Genomic DNA, 26948 nt, shown 5'->3' on the forward strand with positions numbered 1-26948 from the left:
AGAAGTTGATGTATTCTGAAGATTAAAGCTCCAGTCAGGAACTTTTGCTTCGTGTCTGTTTGGTGTCCCATGTGGACAAAGCCTTACATCTCATCTCTTCACTGATCTTATCTTTGACGCGTCACACTGTGCAGCTAACGATCTCATCCCGCTTTCATAAACAAATGTGTCACTCATCAAGAATATAAACCCGAAAAAAAAAAAAAAGAAAAGAAAAGGAGAGGCTGTTTCTGCAACATGATGTCGGTCATTTGGTCTCTGGCACCTACTCTGTAGAAAGCAGCTTCAGGTATTATTAATAATTAGACAGAAATGATCCATCCTGTAGCTGATGGATTTGTTTGCTTCTGTAGGTCGAGAAGTGGCCTCTGCATTCATCACACACGGTCTCTCTTTCAGGAATCCTCACAGGACCTTTAAGTTAGCTATCCTGGGAACTGAGCTGACAGGTGCTTTTGATCTGATAAATGCAAGTCATTCTGGGTAAAAATACAGAACTGATTTTTGAGTCCTGAAAGTTTTTCTAAAACATGAAGATAGTACACTGCATTTTTGTATTTCTTGATATTCTGCAGAATGTCTGTTTTTGATTTTTATGCAAATGTATTCAAGATTTTCCACTTCTTCAACGCATGAAATAATTTCATCATGCATAACAACCTACCCTCGTGTGCTTAATAAAATTTGAAAGCTCTATGAACATATATATATATATATATATATATATATATATATACACACATATGTGTGTGTGTGTGTGTGTGTGTGTATATATATATATATATATATATATATATATATATATATATATATATATATGTACATGTACAGATGGCGCCACAGCTCCTGTTGATACATAAAACAGAAGTTCTCTGTCAGTCAGACCTTTGGCATCAGCCATATTTATCAATTATTCATCTTCCTCATCTGATTTGGGCCAGAGAGTTCAGAGAGGTACAAGTTCTGTCCTATCCTGCACCTCCTCTCACAATGTGGCTCTCTTTTTGTTCTCGCTCTCTTTATACACACAAAACTGTTCAACACACACACACGCACACACTCTTTGGGATAATGGCCTTTCACTTTAAGCCAAATATCTGAAATATACAAGTGGTTTTGACAACATGACAAGCGGTTTGTAACTACAGAGGAGAGGAAAGGAAAGGAGAGAAGAGGAGAGGAGGGAGGAGGAGGGGAGGGGAGAGGAGAGAGGAGATCTTTTTTCTTTCCAAAGCCATAAAACTCTAAAACTTTTAAAAAAAAAACTAAATTTCCCGTCTACATTTTCCTTCTTCATCCCACAAATCCTGCACCGTAAATTTTCAGCTCATTTTCAACTAAATGTTTGGATATCGACCAGACACCCTCTTCTCGGGTTTGAATAGCGGGCTTCAAGACGACACCGTTTAAACAAATCACAAATCATGTGTGTATACTCGTTTTCGCTTTGCCTTTAATGCCTGTTTCTCCCTTCTCATGTAATCTCACCAATACAGTAAAAAAGAAACAAGTACAGACAAACAAGCTGAGCTGAGCTCACTCACACACACACACACACACACTGATGCTGCTCACCTTAAGAGAGTGATGCTTGCTCTCATGAAGAATCATCTCCTCAGATATGATGAGAGCTCGGCTGCACAGGTCCAGAGGCTGCACATGGAACAAAACACACGAACCTCATTACTATTTGATAATCATTTCTTCTAGATCTTCACCAATGACTACAGTATATGAATGGATGTATTCCTCTAGGTAAGCTGCCAGGTCAAACTGTAGCCTACTGTTACTGTTTCTCAAAGTTAAATTGAAGTTCGTAAAACTGCATTTTTTTCACAAGATAGTAAGTGAGGTACCAGATCCATTTTGGCTCCACAGTGCATAAGATCAGTTAAACAGCAAGCTCTTGTCTACTGTGGGAAACACAACTGAAACAGTTTGGACTAAGATTAAAAGGAAGTGCACGATGAGACACTAACACTTAGGATGAGCTCGTAGCTCGTAGCGTGGGCGGAGAAGACTTCCTTTCAAGTCCAAGGTGTGACAGAAAGCTAGTTCGGCGTACGAACGTGTCAAATTGAAACTGTCTGTGAGGTCAGGGCTCAAGGTTTCAATATGAATACTCAGGAAGAACCAATTTTGCAATGACATAGACTTCGACGTGAGTTGCCCTTGAACAATTGGAGCTATTCTGCTGAGATAAAATACAAATACGATTTCTAATCACCAAAGTACAAGAGTGAAAATCTGTTTGTTTTTTCATTTTTAATCAAAGACTGTAAATATTAATGGACGAAGCCTGAGTGAAGCACCGGTCTGTTACTGCAGTTCATGACGTAAACAAGACGCTGCGTCACATGATGTCCACTACGCTTAAATACAAGATCAGCGTGTTGTAAGTATTCAAAGTAGAACCCGGCGGATTCATTGGCCAACAGATATTAGTTTATCAGATGACTATTGGTATATTTTATCACAGATATTTGCCGATATTACAATCAATGTTTATATTTTCATCTCTTCATACGTTTTAGACATAGATCGAAGACAGATTGTTTTATCTCAACCACGTCGATATCGGCACCACAAGTCAACTATGTCGGGCCCTAATTCAAAGTATCAACGAACAAGTAGCTCAGAACACAGTGGTGAGCTGAATAGACTATGAAGCAGCTTTATTATGTGCGCAAAGATCACACCGGCCACGTGATGTACACATCGTCACACCCTGCCTGCAAGCCTGCGGTGACGTTCCTCATGACTTTTACCTGCTGTGATAACGTATGGCCCACTCCTTACTTCATGTGGAAATCCTACTAAGGGGCTGATTTCTGACTCTATCCACTGTCCTATCTCTGAAATAAAGCCCCAATATAAACCTTTAAAAAAGTGCGGTGAAATACAGCAGCCCGCTTATTTGTCCACAACCCTAAAATGGCCAAATAAATTACAAAAATATTCAGCAAAATAATACACGAGCATGGCTTGCAAACCGGGCCCAATCCTAACTAAAACACAAATCAAAAGGCTTACTTGAACAAAAATGGGGAAGATAAGTATCTTAGGTGCCACTTTGACGTATCCGTAGTTTGCGTGTGAAGTGTGCGAGCGCACAATGGTACAGTTCTGGTAGTTGGCAAAGTTGGCATTCTGTGCACCAGCAGGAGTGGAGGTGGACGCAGTCTTGGTTGTTTTTGAGTTGTTAGACCGCCGTAGGAATCCTGCGCGATTAGAGAGTCCAAGGCCGCCGCCACCACCACCGCCACCGCCACCACCACCTCCAGAGAAAGCAGCCCCGCTCCCACCCTGAGACTGTTGACCAGAGGCCTGCCGTGAGGGGTACACCCGGGCAGCTGTGACACAAGAGGCGAAGAAGGTCAATACAATCCGTGTAGTCGATTTGTTGTTGTAAAAGTTATTTTGGATGTAGTGATGAGTCGTTAAAGGGATCCTAAACAGTGAAACGTTTGAGGGAACTATACTTTTTTTTAATAAGATTCTAAAAATCTGTTAGCAAACGCAAACATGGAATTAGAATTAGCTTAGCATTAAGACTGCAAACAGCTGGCTAGACTCTGTTGAACAGTGTCAAAATCCTCCAAACTATCCAGAGATCTAACATCAACAACATGTTCATGTTTCAGCCGGTTTGTTTAATCTTCACACAAGAAGAGTTCCTATCGGTGAAAAAATATACAGGTCAAGTTATTTGTATTTAATCTAATTTTCTATATAGCACCAGTTCGCCACAGAAGTCTTTTAAGGATACATTTCCCATAGAACAGATCTATACTTTGTCATTTTATTAAATATTAAACACTGATCTTATTTACACGACGGCATGTCATTTCTGTCTCTACGCTCCCGTTTACAACTGTTCTCTGTCTCGCACACGCTGCACCAATGAGTGCACACGCAAAAATAGCAATATTTTTTTAAACATCGCACTGCAGTTACAAAAGCTGCACACTTTGAGGATATCCATCCATCCATTCATTCATTTTCTGCTGCTCCTTTGAGGATAATTGTCAAAAAACAAACAAATGTTCTGACGTTTAGTTTCATGTACAGTTCAAATGATTGTTCAGCTCTTATATTGACTGCTGGCATTAAGCAGTTAACACTTTAAATGTTTGTGTCGGTTTTTTGTGTCTCCTTAGGTCAGTTACATTTAAGGCTCCAGTGTTCCAAATGTTTGACATTTAATCCAATTCATTCAAATGACACTAACTTAAAATGTGAAGTCAAAAATTAAATTAACATTGGGCTACATCCAAAATATTAAAGGCACCACCAAAGCCAAATCAAACAAAGGCTTCAAGCCAAAATATCCACATGAGTTCACGGCAGCTTTGAACAAAATGAACATAAGTTAATATAATGTGCAGGTCTTACCTAATGTACCCTGGTTGTCTTGATAAACAGGTCGTAAGATCTGAAAGTAGAATAATATCCAATTACATTCACATAAAAGTCACGATGAAAAGTGATTTAACTTCGAGTCCTGACTGGACAAAAAAAAAATAAAGACATCAAATTCAGTAAATGACATTAAACACAGTATGCCAACTGATTCATGTTCAGTTTTTTTTTTCATGATGTGGACTTCCACGACATTATATTTATAAAGTATGTACTCATTATAATCAGTAATGATGAATGAATGACTGAAACATGACTCTACAGTAATATGAATGGTAATAATAAAATGTTCAGTCCTCCATATTTTTCTCCTAAATCCACTTTTTGTGGAGTTAATGCAGTTTGAGTTTGCTGTTCAGGGAACGAGCTGGGCATGATTACTGCATGGAAATTGAATCAGGAGTCGAGGATTTAACTGGACTCATCTGACCTGCACTGACTGTGGTGAGTCAGTGAAGGGTTCAAAATGTCAAAACAAATTAAGATCAGCTGAGGGAGTAAAGATAGAAAGCTGCCACCACATCACATGTTGCCCACGCTATAACGACGCCGTTCAGAGAGGTACTGAAAGACGCCATACTATGTTTGACACATTTTATTAGGAGCTAGGTCAAAATGATGAATATTTTCTGTAGTGTGGGCTATAAAAGATCTTTGCAGACTAGAATATTGCGTCCGTGTTATATGTCACCAACATGACCCATTTCTGCAGGGCTTTTGGTATATTTAGCCCGCGATGGCCACCACCAAAACCCCGCCTCCTTTTTGATTTGGGATAGAAGTGGCAGCTGTTTAAAGGGGAACATTTCCTATACGTTAAAATGCGCAGCGATTTTTTGCACAAGGCTTCTTTTCTACAATTAATCTTTTTTCGTGTGATTTTTGTGTCCATTTTTTTTTCTTTAACAAATCTCATTTTAAGTTTTAAAACGCTCACTCCACCTGAACTCTATCACTCACAGACGAAAACACAACTCCTCACAACAGACGGACTTACGAGACACGAGACAGAGGGAGAGTAAGTGAGTTGGATCATCAAACTGAACGACTAAGCCTACATACGACAGCAAAAGGTGTTAGTTTGTTTTTAGAGGAAATGCTCTGGAACATTTATAGCGTCTAACGTCTTTATAGCTAACTAGAATCTTGTGGTTCAACATTGATGTTAGGCTGTGCTCGATTTCAGGTTAGTTTTTTCTGGTTAGTTTTGTTAGCTGAGGAATTCAGTTCAGTCTTTTTGATTGAATGAGTTTGCTTTATTTTTATTTTTTAAACAAAGCCTTTATCTTGTATACATGGTGTCACTTAATGAAAAAAATGGAAAACAAACTGTATAAAATGTAATTTACATGTCTTACTATGCATGTACATGCATGTTATATTTAAACCGCTCATTGTGCAAAGGACCAGAGTTTGAAGAGAAAAATTGAAATACAATTTGGCCTTTTAATTTGACTAAAAAACATTTATTTTTTAAAAATAGTCAGGCACGGCTCGTATAAACGACTACCAGGGCTTAGTCTTTACTTTCCTATACAATAAAGAGGAGACATTAGTTCATCTTAGATTATATAGATTTTTGTATTTTTGGTGGAGTCCAGGCGAACAGCTGAACTCAACGGGTACAAGACCAACACATGAAATCTCCAGAACACTGTGACATCCTCTTCCAGAAACTTCTGCAGCGTTAATGTGTGACAGGCATCATGGCACGCCCTCTTGATTTGGCTGAACATTTCGGCCTTAATTAATTCCACACACAGGAAACCGTCTTGTGTTGCATTCACAGTCTGCAGGGATGCTTAGACAGTTACACAGCATCTCTTAACTTAAGGAACAGTTTATATTACCTGACCTGACCAGATCTTTTCTGAAGTTTAATTTTCAGCTTCTATTAGCCCATCAATAGCCAATTCCAATATGTGTTAGCATCAAGCTAACAAATCTAGATGTACACCTCAGTCCATCTACGAGAAATGACACTCCTGGAGAATAATGCACCAGACAGTTGCCATTAAAAATTGTGATTTAGGATCTATTGCACAAAGACTATTTATTCATTCTATGTGATATCTGTAAGATAAATTATGTCAGAATCAAATGCACTGTTTTTCTAACATGGACTGTATTAAGTTGATAGAACGTAATAAAAAATGTTGCATAGCTTCACATAGTACAGGCATACAATATATTATCAACAGCTAGTTATATGTTATTGTGTCCTCTTGCTATTCAGTCGACACTGAGCTGGACTCAGTCTGAGTTCAAAACATGTCATTAACCAAAACACACAGTCCTTCTATCTATCAGCACCGGGGATGTAAGGTAAGGAGACATATCTAGGATGAGCCACCATGTGACCGTGGTGAGGATGAGGAGGACGGAGGAGATGATGAAGATGCAGCCCACCACCAGTTTGAGGTACCTGGCTTCCGGGGTTGATGGGGGCCAGAATGATGTAGTTGTCCCCGTTGGACGCCTTCACCCTGGTGCCCTTCAGCGTGGCAGTGTGAGGGTGGTGGAGGAGTCGCGGTTTCCCGTCCAGCTCCTCCGCCGAGCCTCCCTGAGCCCCCCACCCGAGGGTCCCTAAGCCTATGCCGCTGCTGTTTCCAGCGTCTGAGCCGTTGACGAGCAGCCGGCGGGCGGCGGTGGCACGGTGGTGGGCTGGGAGAGGCGGCACGGCTGGCGGGGTTTTGCTGGTGCCAGGGTCTGGTGCACGCCTGCGAACAGGTGGTGAGGGGGCATCGTAGTTTGAGGTGGAGGGTTTGTAGGAGGGTCGGTGGATGAGGCCCTCGAAATTAGGCTTAGCTGAGGGGCCTGTGCGCCAGACCACCACTGTGATTTCATTAGAGCTGTTTCTACAAATAAGACATAAGAAAGAGAGGAGGCAATGAATGAGTACTCTGTTAAACAGGAAATACTCTACATGTATCTGACAAGGTCTCACTGCCCCACAGGCCGTGTTCAGTCATTCATGTAGATCTGTTTATTCTTCACTCATAAGAGTTCTCAGGCTATCAGATAATTATCACAAATACTGGAATCAGCCAATGAAAAGCATTCTCAAACATTTGGGTTCCACCACAGTCTATAATCCTCTTTCCTGTTGGACTCGTTACCTGATAGCGTGTGCTAGGTCCACACATTTCCACTGCTCCACTGGCTGACCATTTAGCTGCAGGAGAGTGTCCAACTGCTGCAGGCCTGCCAGATCCGCCGGACCCCCTGCCAGCGTGAGAGACGTAATGAGTTCAATGATTAAGCACAGTCAGATTCCTTTATTCTCTACAGCACTTTACTACATTACTCATGTTGCTTTGGTGTAGTGAGGTGAAATTCAGTTTGCATTGCATCTCGTCTCATTGATCAGATCAGATTTAGCTTATTGTCCAAAGACATGATGGCAGCATGCCAACTATCCTGTCTTCAATACACTGCTGCTTACTGTCACGGGACGCTGGACAGAAACTGAAAGTAAAGTTGCTCCTGCGTGTACTTAGACTTGTGTAAGTTATTTTTTTGGATCTTTTGCCTATACTATAAGTTAATAGAGATTTTTTTGGAGCAGAGAGTGGGGCATGGCAAGGACTATAGCCTCTGTTCATGGGGTGCACAACATAAGTGTGAGGCTATCTTGCGCCCCAAAACTATAACGTGAACGAAATGCCAAACTCAGGTCACTCCTTATGTATTTCCACCTCTTAAAAATGGACTGTTTAATATGGGTGTTAGGAAATATGGGGCTTTTGCAGCTATAGCTTCAAGAGGACACTCAAGGAACTGCAGTTTTTCCTTTCTGCATAAGATTCACTTTTCAAAATGGAGGTTGTTGCTTGTGTTTGACATGTAAAGTAAGACTTTTAAAATGTAGAATAATGTACAATGTACAAGAGTCCAAAAAGGACTTTAATGGAAATGACTCTAAAATGAGATAAATATGTATGAAGTACATTTACATTAAAACAGTTCAAAATTGAATTTGGAAGGTTTTCACATCCAATATCTAAAATGCTGACTTCACTTCAGAGACAAGCAACAGTAACTGATTTAAAGACTGTCTGATGAAACCCATTGGAATCATTGATTAGTGTGGAGGGTACTATGACTAAATCTACTTCATGAAACGTTACATACACACCTTTTCTTTCTTAGTAATACATGTAATACATTGTCAGATCTTCAAAATGAAAATATCTGTTATTTCAAGAGTAGTAAACAAATCTACTTTTATTGAGAAACTTTGCTTATGACTGCTTTCAGTCTCGTGAAGGTGGGATTTCTGGGTCTTGGTCATAAAATTGAAAGTTGAACTGTGAAGTTTTATGTTGATCTTGAAGATAGTGTTCCTTCATTTTTAAACAGCTCGGGTCCAAAAGCCAGACAGGAGCGACATCAAAATTTAAAAAACAACCTCTTTCTGCAGAGTCGTGCTTGACGTGTTTGTCGTGTTCGTGTAAAACTTGCCTGGATCGACAGCCTGCACCCTCACAGGAGAGTCTGAGCAGATGGTGAAGCCATATCCATCCTTTCCTCGAAGGATGGTCACCTGTAGGACACACAAACACACACACAGAGTCAATTTGTGATAGGAAGATAGCATTCTCTCTCTCTCGCTCGCTCTCTCTCTCTCTCTCTCCTGTTCTACCTGAGGAACCAGAAGTAGCGTGCTGGCAAAATAACCGACTTCCTTCCTACAGGAGGATTAAATCGACTTTGAGTCTGCTACATCCGTTTAAAACTGTCCAGACAGCAGTTTCCCAGTGACCCCAATTAACAGACTGTGGGTAAGATAACTCAGAGAGAAGGAGAACGGGGACATTCCTGGGTCAAATTAAATATGCAGAATTTACCGAGAACAAATGGCCTTTTATTTTACACCTATCCTGTGTGACTGTGTACAGATGATCTACAGAAGAAAATCCCCACAAAAACTGTACCCTTCAATCGGAAAATCTCATGCTTCGTTGCTATAGCACTTGTAGACATGCTGTTCATCTGCCTTAAAAAACATCATCTCTACACCCACACACAAACAGGGCCAGCGCTGATTCCTCTGTCCCATTGTCTTTTGACCCGGCATGGTCAAACATTGTGTACCTGTGCCCGCCAGTCTGAGCCAAAGTCAACAGCGTTCCCATCCAAAACATCTCACTTTCCATCTCATCCGCTGTCAACCAGGGGCCCAAAACACACTGTCGTTCTCTCTGTCTGTCTCTGGCAGAGAGGAAAGATACACGTACATGCTGCCAAATTACAGTCCACCCAAGACCAAGACCGAGCGACTTGGAGGAACACGGACATTATTCGTGGGCCTGAAGCTTGTGATGACCCTAAAATGTCGGATAGGATTCGGATTCCTTTATAGTCCGATGATTTCATGTGGCCCATGTCGTGTTGTTGGGGGCTACAGTTCTCGTGCCATATTTGTCCGCCCTCGAATTTCTCTCTAACTCCAAACAGACACTGCCAGGATAATTACTGACAAGCTCTGCTGGAACACAGCTGACTTTATTACCTGCTTAGGTGGAAAATAAATGAGGGTTGTCACCTGCGACCTCTTTGATACTTCTAGAACTTGATTAAGCGTGTCATTCGATCAAATCAATGAGATGTCCTTGTAATGAGAGGGAGAAACCACGTTGGCAGAGTTTAACCTCAAATACACACATGGGTGCACATTTGCTTAAAAATGTTACAAAAATATATAGCCATGCACAATGTGATTATGAGAAATAGAGAAACAAATCAAACTGAAGCTTCATGATGAGAAAAATATGTAGAACAATAAGCGAAAAAATAAAAAATATGCAGAGCAAGAGAAACAGAAACAGAGTGAATGTAGTTATGGAGACAAAGAGACAATAAACAGGGATAGAGCAAATGAAAGGAAGATTAAAAGTGATAAAAAAAGAGGGCTTCGGGGACTTGTAATAAATGACTGAGAGTGGAGATGACAAAGACAAATAGAGGAACAGATGGAACAGAAACAGAACAGGAAAACATTTGAAGCAGTTGAAGGATCCGCTCGAGATTTAATATGTGAAAGGAAATACCAAAGAGGAAGGTTTTTGACTCAAAATCAAGAGAAATGAAAGAGAAATCAGTGTCTCACGCCTCGTCTGTAAGAGCTTCTTCATATCAAAGGCTGCTCGAGACATTTTGTCCCTTGAAGGGAACGCTCAGTGCTGCCTAATTTGGACCCATTCATCCAAACTCCAGAGGCTTTACAGCGTTAATTTAATTTGTAAGCATATTGAACCCAACCACTTGGACTCTGGTCTGCTTTAGAGAGCCAGTCCCATGCCCTCTTTCCCTCTTATTAAGGAAAGCAGAGGAATTATTTTCAAAGTGAAACAGAAACGAGGAGGGATGCCGGGAAATATTACATGAAATAAGAGTGAATTTGTCTTGAGAGGGAGTCTTTTTATCGTGCATCTATCACAACACGCATGCCTCAAAGAGACTGAAGAAAGATGAATGAGGGAAGTTCCCAGTCTGCATTAAATATTGAAATTGTATGAGCAAGGTTTTTTCAATGAATTAATAATTCAATCAAAGGGCAATGTGACAGGGCTAAAATATCTGATTTGAGCTCTGTAATGAATGATGACGTACCCCAAGGAAGATAAGCCTGCATGGAGCACTGTATGCTTTCAGACATGTGTTGTTTATAAATATTCATGCCTCATCCAAGTTGCAGCATCCTGACAGACACAAGTGCAGTCCTGCCAGTCTGCATCTGATGATCGCAGTACATGTCTGGTCTGCTTTACAAACGAGCAGCAGAGGTAACAATTACTGCAGACAGGTCGGTGTAAACTCAATAACATGTACCAGCCCTTCACTATGTGGAAAGACAAAGTTATCTGGATGAGTAGACGAGAGTGTTAAGAGACTAAGACATCCACACAAACACACAGCAGAAAGTTGTCTAGCTGTGTTTAATGTCCCGTCTGCCAAGCATCACAATGATTCTCTGTAAACTCTTTAACATATACTGACATGATTATTTAATGTTACGTCACATTACATTTCTACTTTTACTCCCGAGCATACTTTTGTTCTTATAGCTGCTATAAGAAACTTATGGTTAGGAGGGTTTTGGCGCCCCCTGATGAATACAGGTGGTACCTGTATTCACATAAATGATTTTCTCCTGCCCATGTAAAAGTAGTGGAGTGTTTATCAAACAAATAATCTCGTCCGGTCTTCTTAAAACAGCCATATGTATCACTATACTTTTAAATGTAATAAGAAAAAAGGATGTTTCTCGAGAATGATGACACGCTTTTATAAATCATAAAAAGTCATTATTGTTTTAAAAGAAGCTGAACATTCCTCACAGGAGCTTTAAATGATCAGACTTCTTAGTCTGTAAGTCACGGCTTCTTTGCACTTAAGCAAAGTTCTGTTTTGTTATTCACGATTCAGAGCACTAAAACATCCTTTGGGATTAGTAATTAGTTAAACTCTGTCCCATCTTGTTTGATTTCTGATTTGTGCAGTGGGCATACAGATGTGCTTCCAGATGTAAGGATGTTGGTGTAGGCTGATATACAGTAGCAATACTGTTTTTCACTACATAGGATAAATAATGTAGAGCAATCCTCTCAAAGAGCACTCTTCCTTTAAATATCCTGCTCAGCCAATAATTCCTTTCAGGAAGTGCTGGACAAGCTGTTAAAAGAGCATTTTCCACCGCGCACTACCACCATTATAAGAGCGATGCAGCCAGGTCAAATATTTATGTGCTGCAAGTTAAACGGCCGACTCCATTGACCACTAGAGGTTTGCTTTACTCTTTTTTTATACCCAGTTTATTAAAACGACACGCTCTGTTATTTGAGAATCGAATTGAATCATTGCCAGAAAGTGATTTGTGAAATTGAAACAGTTTGAAGGAGTTTGCTAAAAACATGAATTAATGCCTTAAATTTTTAGATTTGTTTGCTGGTGTATTAAAGCAGATTTTAAATCCAGGTTTCGTTACAACCCAACGCCTCCTTGTTTTTTGTTTTTTGTTTTGCTCGGACACACCTGAGGCAGCCTACATCCAATGCAGAGGTGACACAGCCCGTGGATAGTGTGCATCACACCTCCACCTCCTCCTCTTCCTCCAACTCCTTCTCCACCATTCAGGTCTGCAGCCAGCACACACACGCTGCGTCGGTGACTCTCCACCTGGCCGGCCCCTCTGCAGCCCGAGTATCTCCACAGCCTCCTCTGAGCGGCCGAGTGTGTGCTCCTTGGACTGCGCTCCGGCGGCTGCGTGGACTTAAGCGTGTTATGAATCATATTGAGTTACAGCAGAGTAAAGTTACGATCTGTCAAGGTTGGAAATGTCTAGTTTATAAGTCCAGTTGGGTTGTTGTTTTTACTGGGTCTTCATTAGGTGGAAAGCTGACAAAAATCTGCCAGGTGTAACAAAAATAAATCCGTCCATGGAGACTTCCTTTTTCCATCAAAACCGTCCTTCAATGTACATCAATTTTCCTCAAAGATTCCAGATTTCATTTTCTCGCATCACTTCCACTGACCTCCAACTTCACTGCTCCCATTTAAGTTTGGTTGGAAACGGCTCCAGTCAATGAGAGACAACTCTATGACTGTGTATCTGACATCTCATCAAAAAGCCTCATGTCGTCCTCTTGCTTCCTTTAAAACTTCCCTTTGGTCCTTCCTTCTTCTTTCCCTTAAATGTCTTCTTTTCCTCTTTTGTCTTCTTGCATTTGCTCTATCCTGCAACTTGCCGTGCGGCTTCTCGCTCCGTACCCCCCGAACAACAACAACAGCAGCAGCTCCTGAGATCAGCTGTGTGAGTGTGTGGAAGGCGGCGTCATGTAGGCGAGACTGGCGCTGGCTCGGCCTGCTCGGGCCACACTGTAGCTCCTGGCAGGGGCGCTCATGGGAACTCTTCAACAGCAAAAGAATAGGAGGAAGTGCCTCCCACCCCCCCAACCCAACCACCCCCATCCCCTCCCCACACACACACATACACTTATGCATACCTCGCCATCCCATAGCCAGGATGGCTTTGTGTGTCTGCCCCCGATAAGGCCCGTTTGCTTCCTGAGTCCACACTATGAAGCTGTGAGAGGTGCTACAGCCCTCAGTCATTTACAAATATACACTGTGGTGACTAATGTACAGAAGGTGGCACATGTGATAAAGTCATCAATAAGAGAGAAAAAAGGCAAGATTATTTTTTTTTTTTTTTATAAATGGGATTGTTTTGGGCTGATCTGCGTCTGCAAACAGCGGACCTAAACTCCAGTTTCTGTACTTACACCGTGAAAAAACGTTTCTACCACTTTTAAAAGCCAAGTTTAGCAACAAAAAGAGGAATGACAAGTTCTTTTTTTTTTCTCAACACAAACCCCTCACACCCCATCCAGCATTCACACCTCATCAGACTCTTTCCACCTTCGCTCCCACACTCCCTATACTCCGTCCAGACAATATGCTTGTTTGTTATGCTTTGTACTTCCATATTTCCTCTGTTTTTCCTTTCAGCTGCCCCCCCCCTCCACCAAACTACACCATGTGGAAATTCACAGGTCTGTGAACTCTGATGCCCCTCCTCCTCCTCCAGTTATCCAAACATGACTTTTATTTGTGTGTATTTTTTTTTCCTTCATATATCTGTGGGAGTGTGCGCCTGGGAAAGAGGTGAGCAAAAACACGACAAATCGCGGTGCATCAACAGCTCGCTAAATTGGAGCTAAAAACAGTGGCCAATCTAACCCTTAGCAACCTCATTAATTCCCGGCTTGTGTCTTTCCCTTTTTTAAGGCCTGGGTGTCTGGCTCAAGGAATGAAACATGGACAGAGAAGTGACAGAGAAAGAGAGACAGGGTGAAAGAGGAGCGATGCTGCACTAGTCTCTACAACGGTAATAAAGTGGCAGAAAAGACCGTTGTCTTAAGATCCCTTCATGCAAGTCGTAATGGCAGCTTTTCCCTGTTTGCCTTTTCAAAAGGGCGAGGGTTACCCGTCAAGCACACAAAAAACACTTTCTCTCCCTTTCATGCTGCGCCGTTCACCTCTAAATAGGCAGAAGGACGGATTAGAGGGAGAGAAGAAAGGGGGAGAAGAAAGCATGTCTTAGGGAGAGGAGTGAAAGAAGAGTTTGAAAAGCTTGTCTAGGAGCCAGACGAGGCCAATCTGCTGTTTAATAGTGTGGGATCTCTCTCTCTCTCCTTCTGTCTCTTTCGCTTGCTCACTCTCTCTCTCTCTCTCTCTTTCTGACCTGAATAAACAGCTATCAAAGGAGGAGGCATCTTCCAAGCCAGTGAACACAAGATGGGTCCAAGGCCAAGTTCAGGGTCACGGCTCAGGTTGTACTTAAAATCCAAACTGTGGAAGCTCGGCATATGGCTTCAGTACAGTTAAGAGCGATCTGAAGGGGATATTTTGCATAATATGAGACAAGAGAGATGAAGGCGAACATAACAGAGACGCCTGGTGTTTTTAGCCTTCAGCCTTCTACAGGTGGACACAGTGAAATCTAACGCTGAGAACAACCTCGGACTCGTTTTGATTCAACCTAAAATGCGAATGTCACCCACATTAACGGTGATGTTTGTCTACTCTAATGCCAAATTTAAATAAATTAGTAAAAAAATAATAATTTTTAATAAACTGTTAGTGATTTGGGTGATTCAGTTATGGCCAATCAGAGGAGTGAGCTGGATAATCGACAGACGACCGTTGCCATCTCAAGAGCCATTGAGGAGGACAAATCTCCCATTCACCCGTGCACTCATATTAACACATCGATCGCAGCGGATCTGCCCGGCGTCGGCCATCTGGAGCATTCTGGGCTTCAGGGTCTTGCCCTACATGACATGGTCGTGGCACAGATCGAACCACCTTGACATTAACGGGCCAATCCCTCGTCAACCTGAGCCACAGCAGACTGCACGACCTGAACAACACTGTGAAGTTGTAGCTGCTGTGTGCATTCAATATTCTGAGGCCAATAATAAACACTCAATCATCTTCCATCTCAGCAGAAAAAGAGCCGCCATGATCCCCGGGGTTTTAAAATACTCACAAAGAAATACGTTCTGGCATTAAAATCAGCCATTCTTCATTTATTCTGTGACGCCAGCCAGAAGCTGTGCGTCCTCTTTTCAGCTCTCTTCATCCTTCCTCACCATCTTTCCCGTCAGACACATTTTCACACCAGCAGTGTGGGAGCTAATGCTCACTGACAAGCAGAGTGATGCAGGAGGACAGATTGTCTGGGGTGTAACTTTGGTTAATATTCATGAACTACTGCTCACTGTGAATGAAATGAGCAGATAGTTCAGTGTTTTATGGCCTGTAAACATGACTTACAAACGCTGACATGGCAACTAAGCAGAGGAATTCTTCTTATGCTGACAGAGAAAGGCTGTAATTACTGGTTCAAGAATTGTAATGTCCAAAGGAAAAAAAGGCTTTTTTTCACATTTTGAAGCGCTCTTTACCAAGTTGGTGTATTTGTGTTTACTTAAACTTTAACAAGTAAATTTAACATATGATAAAATGAGAATACTTATCATTAGAAATAATGCAAAAAATAGCAAAAAAAAGGCCTCTTTGTTTTGTTTTTTGGGGTTTCATTTGAAGAGAAATTAGTTTTTTTTCCTCAATTTCCCCCTGATTGATCATTTTACTGAAGACATGTCCTCTCTCTGACTTCGACAATAGTGTTTATAAAACAAAAATGGCATCTTTTCCAGCCCATCTTCTCTGTAAAAGTTTACCACCAGAAGAGATTTTTTGAAGAATTGAAGGTGGTTTCAGGCCAGTCGGGAAGAAGGAAAATAATTCGATTGGTGTGACATTTTTAAAGCACAGTTACTCCCAACATGGCAATTATATAAAAACTAAAGAGCAATAATTAAGAAAAGAAAATGCTGAAAAAAGTGTTGTGAGCGGACAGTAAAATGCTCTTTAAAATAGCCTTGTGGTATTCGGAGGGACATTCCTTTGTAGATTTCAAGTTCCATCTTCAGCAAGTGTCCAAAGCTCTGTGCGAATCTCTGAAATTCTTCATGTGTATAAGGTCGCCATCAAACCCTGCACAATGTTTGAGGAGGTGAAGAGTAGGCTGTTAATGACACCACAGAGCTCTTTGTGTCGTGGGGGCGATGGCCATGGGGTGACAATGGGAGAAAGGATAGGGAAACGAGTGGAGGAGGAAGACGAGGAGGAGGAGGAGGAGGAGGCCACAACAGTGGAGGAGGAAGTATGCAGCGGTCTCGGGGAGAGCAAGGACAAGGCAACAGGGGAAAAAAAAAGCGAACAGAAAAGTAGAGATAGTCTAAAAGGTTTTCCATTCTCTGTTAATTTAGTCTGTGAATGTTCCCCACCCCCCCACACACACACACCCCTTCATCCCTCACTGTCCCTGAGACTTCCCCACACGAACCACACAATCATCTGCTCCTCTGATTCACCTGGAGATAGAAAGTAAGAGAGAACATGGGAGTGGGGGACAAACTTTTTCCATCTCTCATCATTTCTGCCCTTTTCAACTTCAAAAGCACCTCGATAGAGATTATTTTTCCTGCCAGCAATGTAACAAGTGTTTGGATTCTGTCTCAATGATACAGAAAAACAATTGGCTTGTTGTAAGAGAACATAAAGAAAGGTCCAGGGTCAGATGGCACTACTTTGTGAGATAAGAAAACTTGTGTTTCTTTGTCTAAACAAGCTGCATTGTGGGTAGAGAAAGGACGAGTGTGTGAAAAGTGAAAGGAAAGTGAGCGCCCCTCCGTCTAACCCCCGTCAAGTCAAGCTCCTGAGCGATACAGTGCCTCCGTATGAGCGCCGCTTTCCACAGAGCTCACATCCTGGAGGGTTTCAATGAGGATGTGTTTTCTGTCCAAACTGACTCACTCGGCAGTCACTCCATGAATCTAATTCATATTCATTATGAACAACCCGTTTTTACGATTGAATTACCACAAAACACATCACGAGAATATACTACTTTTTTTACACTGACTTTCTGTTTCTGTCTAGAAATCTAACCACCGCTCATGATGTTAAACTCAAGTAAGATCAAAATAAATCCACTGAAACTTCCTGCAATTTGATTGGTTGGCTGACTGAAAAGTTGTTGTAGTTAAAGTTGGTCATAGTTTTGGTTTGAAAGTTAGATTTTCTTGTTTCGTTGACTTTGAACATCACGTTTTCTAGTAGCAACCAGAATTACAAGTCGAATAGAATTATTGATATTTTTTGTGTTGACCCTTAATGCCTCGAAAACTGTCAAACCACTTTCCTGGGCTGTAGCCACAGAGTGACTGTAGCTCTCGTTAATGGACTGAGGGTGCACTCACACTAGCAAAGTTTTCCAGTACTGTGCTTAAGTGAGATTGCTCACTCCTACCCATTCCCCTGCTGGCCTGCACTCACACTGCTCCAGGACTGCTAAACGACCACGTTAATCTCTGGCACATAACGTCTTAATACAACTGAACACAGCAAATGCACGGCTTTTGGTATTTATGAAGCATCCTTAGTTTCCAAGACAGGCGGACTAGAAAAAGACAGAAAAAAGAAAAAGGTCTGCGTCTGCACATCGGAGAACAAGACAGCAGTGGCTTATTTTGAGTCATTTTAATCAGATAGTCGTAACACTTCAGGATTTCTCCATAATGAAGGCCGTGCTTGTGCTCGTGCATGAACTGTACAGTGCCAAAGAACACCTCTCTAAAGCGTGCCAGGGCCAAGGAAGAGTACCGTGCTTGAGCACAGATCGGACCACTCAGACTCGTCAAACAAACTGGACTTTAGGGGGTGAAGCGTGCATGGGCACGGTACAGATTGCCTGGTGTGAGTGTATCCATATTCTGGATGCTAACAGTGAATGGATAGCATCTCATAGGAGCAGAGTGGTTTCGCAGATTTTAAGCTTAATATGACAAGTTAAATTGGTCTATAGACCAAAGCAACAGGTACCATATAAAGCATATAAAAAGCATCCAGATGTTAACCTGCAAGGAGGACCAAACGCTGAGAGCGTACTAACACTGATAACGTTAGCTACGCTCATCAAACCAAATAAAACCACATCTGTTTACCCACAGACAATTAAATAAATAACTTAATAAATTATGCTCAATTTTGAAGGTTGATTGAGTGTTTTCTTATTGTAAAGCTTTTATTGTAATCTTTAATAGTTCAGTTCTTGCTTTAACATTTCCTCTCTTAAAAACCACAGAATTATTTTACATCCGATGGTCTTGTGATTTGTGAAACCATAAAAGATAAGATGTGAACCCAATGAAGAAGTTGTGCCCCTATTACCGTGAGACTCCTTTGTGGTGTGTAATTGTAACCCTTCATGCACTCAGAACACCACAATCACCACAGAAGAAGAGCACTATCAACACTTTGAGTACACATAATGGATTATTCATTTTGCAGCCGAATGTCTTCTGGTGAATGCTGAACATTGCAGGTACATTTGGGAGTGTTTGCCCTATTTCTGAACCACCACTGCTTATCAAAGCAACCTCTTAAAAACACCCAAGAAATGAGAAAGAAGAAAATGGGAGCCCAGTGAACTTGACAGCAGAAGGTTTGGGCTAAACTCAGAGTGAATGTGAAGTCTTTTTTTTTTTTTAATGTGGTGAGCATATTTGGAGCAGACTGGGGCATCTGTCATGGAGCAGACGGCCGGGCCATGTGCGATTGTGGTTTCCACTTTCTCTGTACTTATTGTCTGTCAGTATTTGTATTGCTTTGGATAAAGAGCTGTGCTGTTTTCTGACAAATGCTATAGAAGTATGAGCTAAGAGTGTTGATTGAAAGCTACTTTTCCAGCCTTATGTACAGTCTTCTGCCGTTCATGTGGTGTCTTAAAAACACACCAGCATGTTTTCTCAAGTAAATCTATCTTGTAGGTCTTTGAGACAGAAGAGACCACAGACTAATCCAGCCTTCTTGAACACTGCACGAGTCCTTACGAACACTAAGAAATGTGACCACAATACTTCAGCTCTAAAATCTTTACAGGAGGATCCCGAGGACATCTGGGGCTGGCCAACTGGTTTTACCAAGAGTTAGAACGAAACACAATGAAGCAGCATTTTGTTGTCCTGCAGTTCAGACCTGTCTGAGTCTACGTCAGACGAGCCTCAACTATGAATACCTTTAATTCTAAGTCAAACGTTTTGTACTCTGCCCTATGCTAACCTTTACTGATGTTTCGACAGCATTGTGAATTTTAGCCATGAACCTCTTCGTCACTTTTTTTTACGATTAAACATGTTCATGAATTAAAGGCACAGTGTGTAAATTCCGCCACCAGGGGGCTCTTTAATCAAGACAAACGATAACGTTGAGGGGCATGTCTCTCTGCTGTCCCCTGCCAACGAGTAAGTCCCAACACTTGTCATCATCGACAGTTTTAAACTTTGATCTGTGTTCAAGTTTGTTGGCAGAAAGTTTAATCCAGATTTGGTCCAAAATTGACTGGATTCTCCTTTTGTCCAAGTCTTTCAACAAGTTCCATTAAAGCCTTTCCGTAACTTTCCTGACAAACAGACAAACAACCAGCAAAGATACCCTCCCTTAGGCAGAGATAACAAGTCCCTTGAGTTTGAGACAAGTTATGTAAGGCAGAAATGCCAATGAAGGGAACACAGTATACATATTTTCTAAATATAGCCACTGAGACTCATAGATTACAACATGTAAAAGTATACTCGCTAAAGCATCATTCACGGTGATATCATGTGGGAAGAGGTGCAGGGGGGAAATTCTCCGTGAAAGTTTTTCTCGAAAATTTGCCAACTTAGAAGCTAGCAGGATTTTTTTTAAAAAGACGTGGAGGAATCAATCTTTCCCCACAGCTCTAGTGTAAGCAAACACATGCAAAAGGATGCAAGACTTGTAGCAAAACGGCATCCGCTATCTGTGTCGTGACTCTGGAGGAAGGGTCAAATGAGTCAGGGAACAAAGCCAAAGGCACTCGTCCGAAAGGCAAGTTTCTATGTTTCTTACCCTGTGTGACATTAACAACGCTGTGCTAGTGCCACTTTGCATTTACTCATCTATACCACTGACAAAACCAGTTCATATGTGTAAGAGAACATGCTCATGAGATATTTGAACTTCAACTTACAAAGAGTCTTTGAAGGCTATTGAATGAATTTCAGTGCAAGAACATTTCGCATACAGGATTCAAATCTACACTCAACAGCTTTTTTTTGGTACTTGAACACAGCAGGAGTCAGACATATTTTGTTTTCTTACTAAAGCAAATGTTTCAAAACACATCCCTGTTTTAGTCTCTCTTAAAGCATTTTATTTAAATGTATCCCTGCCCATCATTTCACCTCAGCGGAGTAACAAAAGGCTTTCTTAAGATCTTTTCAGGCTTTTTTTCCCTCTAATTTGTAGAGCTAGGACTTAATGTAGAGATTGGACATTGGATAGAGTAAGAAACCAGGGAGAGAGAGTGAGGAATGACATGCGAAAAAAGAGTCACAGGTCAGATTCAAACCCGGGCAGCGTGCACACTAACCGCTACGCAACAGGCGTCCAATTGCTTTCTGGCCTTCTGGTGAGCTAAGGAAGGGTTTCTATGTTCATTTGTATTTCATAGTCATAAAGAAAGACAAATGTGTTTTTCTGCATTAACAAAGATTTGTTCCAGGTACTTACTGAAACCCCAAAATAGATTTTCTGTGAACATTTATTCTAATTGGGACTGATTAGGTGGATCTAACAGGTTCAATGTTTCTCTTGTTCCAGTCATTACAGTAGGCCTGCTGTCGTCAAGCAAATACTGAATTCAATAACCATGTCTTCCTTATCCCTGCTGTAAAATGGGTAAAGGTTTCATCAGTCATGCTCCGGTGTCTGGGTAAACAGTTTAAGTGGCCCTCTTGATTCGTTTTTAATTAATCCATGGCTATGGTCAACAAAGTGGAAATTTAAAAAAAGGAACAGTAAAGAGAAGTCAGATAAGAAAAACCGGCTTCACATCTGACATCTTTTTTTTTTTTTTTTGCCTTTCTCTTGACAAGTAATCATTCTGCTCCACATGTGACTCACACGCTAGTGAGCCTTTTTTTTCCGACAAACGTTGTCTTTCAAGAAATGACATCTTTCTCCATTCACTGCTCGGAGCTCAAACGCATGATTCAATTAGTTGCTATGGCTTGCTGAGGATGTGTAACATGGAATTCATGCAGTAAATATCTTACTGAAGGGATTTGTTTATGCATGAAGAGTTTGTTGGCATTGGTGCAATATCACGGGTCAATTGCTTCATGTGTAATAAAACACAGGATTATCCATTCATCGTGCACAGACATGCAATCAATGAAATCATGCAAACTTGTAGGATAAATGAATAAGTCATGCACATGGGATAGGAAAGTCACCAAAACTTCCAACATACAGTTACAGCTCTCAGTTACATGCACAAACAAAAAGAGCAGAAAACGCCAGAGATGATTGTTTCAGCTTTCCACGCACACACAAACACAGTACGTAAGGAAAGAATTGATCACACTTACTGTTAAGCATTGCATATTCTCAGGGCGATTGGTCTCGGGGGCAGCACCATGGTTTGACAGCACAGCCTCTGAAATGTAGACAAAGGAATCACGGGCTGAGACAGTGCCTTTGGAGCACATTTCCCTCTCTGCCAACGCAAAAAGCCTTCTGGATGCACAAAAATAAAGTCCTCAGATAGTTCTGAGAGTCCATATAAAAAGTGACTGGGAGAGATAACAACAAGCAATTACAGCAACAGTTGTCTGCAGCAGCCTTTCGCTGGGCTGAGATTCAAACTTCAGAGAGCACATAAAAGGCAAAAAAAAAAAAGAGAAAGAAAGAAAAGGGGGGAAAGAAACAGGGCAGCCGGGTTAAGGAAAATCCAGTATGATGCGAGGATCCAACAAACTGGCCGAGAGAGGAGTGGAAGTGGGAACAAGTGAGTGAGAGAGAGAGGGAGAGGGAGAGGGAGGGGTGAAGAAGAGAAAAGGAACTCCTCTCTCACTCTATTATCCGTCCGTCACAGGGCTCCTGGGAAGTTGCTATGGCTACAGGGACTCACGCCTCAGTGTCCTTTTAACTATTGCTCATAAAGGCGGCATTCAGCTTTGGGCTACAATGCGGATCCCCCTCTTTTTTTTTTTTCCTCTTCCTTTCTACATTTCCTTCTGTTTACATCTGTCTACATCTCTCACTGAATATATACATCTTTTAATCTTTTCTGTCTTTCTCTCAAACTTTTCACAAAACAACCCAATTGCCCCCCCCCCCCGCCCCCCCCCCTCCCCCGACCCTCCTAGCCCGACCTCATTCTTCTGTTTTTCCTTCTTTTTTTTTTATCCCTCTCTTCTCTGTCCTCTTTCATCACACTTTCCCCCTTCATCACCATAGGAGAGAAATTATCCCACTCCCCAGACTGTGAAATGTTATTTTCCAAACTCTGCCAACCGCGTCCAAAACATCCGTGACACAAGTCAGAGGGTTTAAGAGAAGACGTGTCTCTCTCTGTTTACCTCGAGTCAAGTCGGAATAATCACCTTACATTCAAACGCACGACTTAAGACGTCCATATTACTGGCTTTAAAATAAGTCTATTTTTTTTCCTTTTTTTTTTTTAAAGCTGGATTACAGTGATGTGTATGTTCGGTTTGAATTCATCGGTGAAAGACTTCACATAAACTACGTCACACTGACGCTAAATCAAATATACAATTCAAGATACTGGACAGTTAAATGAGCATGTTTATGAGACAGTCCTGCAAAGAAAACAGGCAGAATCAGATACAACGCTCATTATACACATGAAAGAAGCTGATAAGTCCGCTTGCAGACGTAGGAATCAGGACTGTTCATCCATTGGGAGCTATGGGGGAAGTTTGGTGACGTTATCAAAGTGCCAAAAAGTCCACGTAGGGAGGAGGTCTTGGTGGCCGAGTTGGTCAACAAAAGTAGACCTTTCCTGTTCGAACCCAAGCCTCAGCATCAGTTACTTCTTTGGGGCATTTGTAAAGTGACTTAAACCCTTGATTATAAGTTTAACAGAGTCGTTTTTTGAAAAGCTTAACAAAAAGACTTCTTTGGGAAAGACTGGAAATTACAGTCTTTTCTTACCATAACTAGGTGTGTCTGTGCCTGAACCTAACCACAACTCAAGCAGCCAAATCAGATCCTTCACTGCGTTTGTTTTTCTTGAATTCATTCACATACAGGCATTTTCTCCTCAGAACGAGGCTGAGGTGGTGCCTTTCTTACCGCGTGTGCAGACACAGCGTTACATGCAACATATCTGAAGACTTCTAATGACTGGGGAGCTGAAGAAGAATGAATTCTCATATTTTAGCCTGTAGTCTGCTTAACATTCAAGCCAATACTACATAAAAGCAAATGTGTTCACTGTCGTAAAATTGTCTTTATTTGTGTTAAGGAAACTGATGAATAATAAATAATATCTGGTACTTCATGCATGAATTTCCATTCTAGCAGATTTTAAGTCTCATTATTCACACGGTAGTTTCATGACGTCCATGAGAGACAGAGTGACAAGTTAATTTTTCACCTAAGATGTTCTTTCATCATGCAGAATAATAATTTAGCCACAAGGCTTTCTGCCTTTATTTGACAGGAAAGCTGAAGGGAGACAGGAAATATCTGGAGGAGAGAGTGGAGACTGGATGACACGCAGCAAAGGGCTGAGGTCAGATTTGAGCAAACAGCGGCTGCGCTGGAGACTACAGCCTGGATACACAGGACGCGCTTCATCACCGCCTCATAATCTAACCACATTTTTATATTGATCACTCTCTTCATTTATAACTGTAGCAAAATCCCCTTTTTTTTTTTTCTTTGAAAGTTTGTCCATTTTTTACTCATGCCTTTTTCTTACCCGTCCCCCCGCATGGAAATTTGTTTTGAAATGCTGAGCTGTTTGACGACTTGTTGGCTGAATGCTGACTGTTCACTCCTCGTCTCTCTCTGCCTCAGTTTCTCTCTTCTTTTTTTTTTTTTTTTTTGTGGCGTATACGAGTTTACAGCTTGTTTTTAACCACTCATTATCAACATGTTTTCTTCCGTAACACTTCTACATGTTGGAGCTTTATTTAATCCCCATGAAGCAGGAACAGAGACAGAGGAAGTGAGAAATAGTCAGAGAGAATTTACATTCGGACAGGAGGAGCTGCTGACTCAAAACAAAACCTGACATTTAAAGATGAATCCTTTTGATGAGATCTGCGAACATAATGGTTTCCATTTTAGCTGCCACTACAGTCTGTAGTGAATTAAATACAATCTGTAGTGAATTAAATACAATCTGTAGTGAATTAAGCATCTCCATACATTTAGGACACAGTTACGACTTTCTTCTGAAAGCCTACAGTTTAACCTCACAGTACAGGGATTAACCCTTCAGATGTAATCGCCATGGTAACCTCCAGGCTGGTTTTTTCCACTAGTAAGGGAGTCTTTCACTTGCGAACTTAAAACCTCCAGGGGGTCCGCAGCTAACCTGGCTGGCATCAAGCCCAGGAGAGGAGCCTTTTGTGTGGGTAGGACTTTCGTAACAGAGGGCAAAGGAGGGGAGAGACTCCAGCTGGCAACGAGAAACATCCAGCATGATTGACGTAGAAACGGGGAATGAAGGAGGGACAGAAAGAGACAAACAGATTGGACAGTGGGAAAAGTCCACACGAATGAAATTGAGGAAATGAGGACAAAATTAGAGAGAAAAAAAAAAAGTACTTCAAATTAATTAGAAGGAAAGTTAGAGGAACTGCAAAAGTCAAAGAAAGACCTAAAAAAGGGGACACAATTCAGACGTGCAAAAGACGAGTAAAGAAAAGAAACCAAAGGTGTTGCTTCAAGTCTTAGATCTGCCAAAAACATCAGAAGCACTTGATTCTGCTCAAGTCCTTCATTGCACCACTCACCCACTTGACACTCAGACCCTCTTTTCACCTCCTGTCGCCAACAAACAAACACTTGATTGAGAGGGTGGCAGTGCCAAGACGGGAGGAGACAATCTCCACTTCAGAGTTTGGTCTTTTCAGATAAACAAATGTTTTTTTAATTGTAAACACTCCAAGCAATCGGTGTTTCTCCGGGCTGACTATCAATCAGCACACTTCTGAGTCACATGCTGATTCTAACATCTGGTTGCTTTAAGTAAATTGTTACTCGTTAGAAAGGCTCGTATTGGTCTGACGAGAGGGGATTGTTTAAAAATGAGGCTGGGGGAAAAAAGAGAAGTTTCTACAGAAGTCTGTTCCCGAAGGGAGCCAGGACCCGCTCAAGAAGACAGAAGTTACAGCAGCAATCTTTTCTTCTCCTCCTGCTTACTTCTGAATTTGATATTACATCAACACCACAAACTATGAGCTAATGTATCAGAGATGTATCATCAGAGCTTTAACCTTTTCACTTATATGAAGCTCATTTAGGTTTTTAGCTTCTATTTAACAGTTACTCTAACCCTTTTATTTCATGCTAAGGTCGAGTAAAAGTAGGCCACTATACTGTAATACAAACATGTTCCTTTGTTAATGGATGCCCAGGTAATGTGCTGTTCGACTTCAACACATACAATTTGATCCCTTGGAGAAATGCGTTTCGTTTATGCTCGAGTAATCTGCACTCTCGCGGTCCAAAGCTAAAAATAATTCAAACAAGACACACAAGAACATCACATTCAGAAAAAAAAGATCAAGGATGAGAGATGTGTGTCACCCTGCTTCTGCTTGACCTCAACAACTGACTCATTTGTTGCATGATGCCTTACGAAACAAGACAGTGTGATGACTTTTGGCCATGCTTGATAGCCTTTCAGTTGAAGACTGACGCATTTCATTTTCTGTCCATCGTAAGCTAGGCAACACAGCCAGAAGGGATTATGTCTGCTTACTTAAAGTGTTGAATGATTGTCCCTGAGAGAGATTTGTAAAAAGGATTTGGAGGACAAAACATTGAAATATTAAAAGACTGGGACAATTTTCTCTCCAGGCCTGAATAGTACTCATGAATTCACCAAATCCTAAATGCAATCAGCACCACTTAATCGGGTTTATCATGTGATTGTGAAAGCAGAAATACCTTATATAAATGTTTATTTTCTGGAGCTTTAGCCACCCTTCTCTAAAACAGTTTTAAAGAAAAACACCACGAGAGAGTCGTGACTTGAACCTCCATGCCTTTTCTATTAAAGCCTGACCGATTCATCGACCAGCTGAAAATATCGGTACACATCCAGTGACTATCCTATCAGCTAATTTGATCACAGATATGCACAGATATTACCAGATTTACCAGTCAAAAAGCTTTTCTTTTGATTATCATTGCATTACATGAGCAGCGTTCTTTCTGGCTGTCACCAGCAGGGGGTGCTATAAAGACTACATCGCGCATTATCAATCTCCACAGTGTAAAGTGATAATGCGCGTACATGTAGAGTTACGCTAAGTTGAGTGACCTAATCAATGTTGTATATCTTTTCTAAAAGTGTCTGAAAGCAGCATTTGAGGGAT

The 26948-nt window shown here is 41.4% G+C and overlaps 1 protein-coding gene across 4 annotated transcripts in view; it reads right to left on the reverse strand.

The window, feature by feature from the left end:
* rgs3a (regulator of G protein signaling 3a) overlaps positions 1–26948 on the reverse strand; it is a 148266-nt gene that overhangs the window by 88505 nt on the left and 32813 nt on the right. For 2 of the 4 annotated variants that reach the window (XM_079363578.1, XM_079363580.1), the window contains 7 exons: positions 21954–22021; positions 8887–8968; positions 7542–7647; positions 6848–7280; positions 4396–4435; positions 3034–3353; positions 1576–1653 (listed from right to left, as the gene is read on the reverse strand). In XM_079363578.1, the coding sequence (XP_079219704.1) occupies positions 1576–1653; positions 3034–3353; positions 4396–4435; positions 6848–7280; positions 7542–7647; positions 8887–8968; positions 21954–22021 (1127 nt within the window). Of the gene's footprint in view, positions 1–1575; positions 1654–1856; positions 1941–3033; positions 3354–4395; positions 4436–6847; positions 7281–7541; positions 7648–8886; positions 8969–12459; positions 13332–21953; positions 22022–26948 lie in introns of those variants that run through there. The other 2 variants (XM_079363579.1, XM_079363581.1) reach the window with 2 other exon arrangements.

The sequence above is a fragment of the Symphodus melops genome (genome assembly GCF_947650265.1).
Source record: "Symphodus melops genome assembly, chromosome: 16".
In the NCBI taxonomy this organism is placed as follows: Eukaryota; Metazoa; Chordata; class Actinopteri; order Labriformes; family Labridae; genus Symphodus; species Symphodus melops.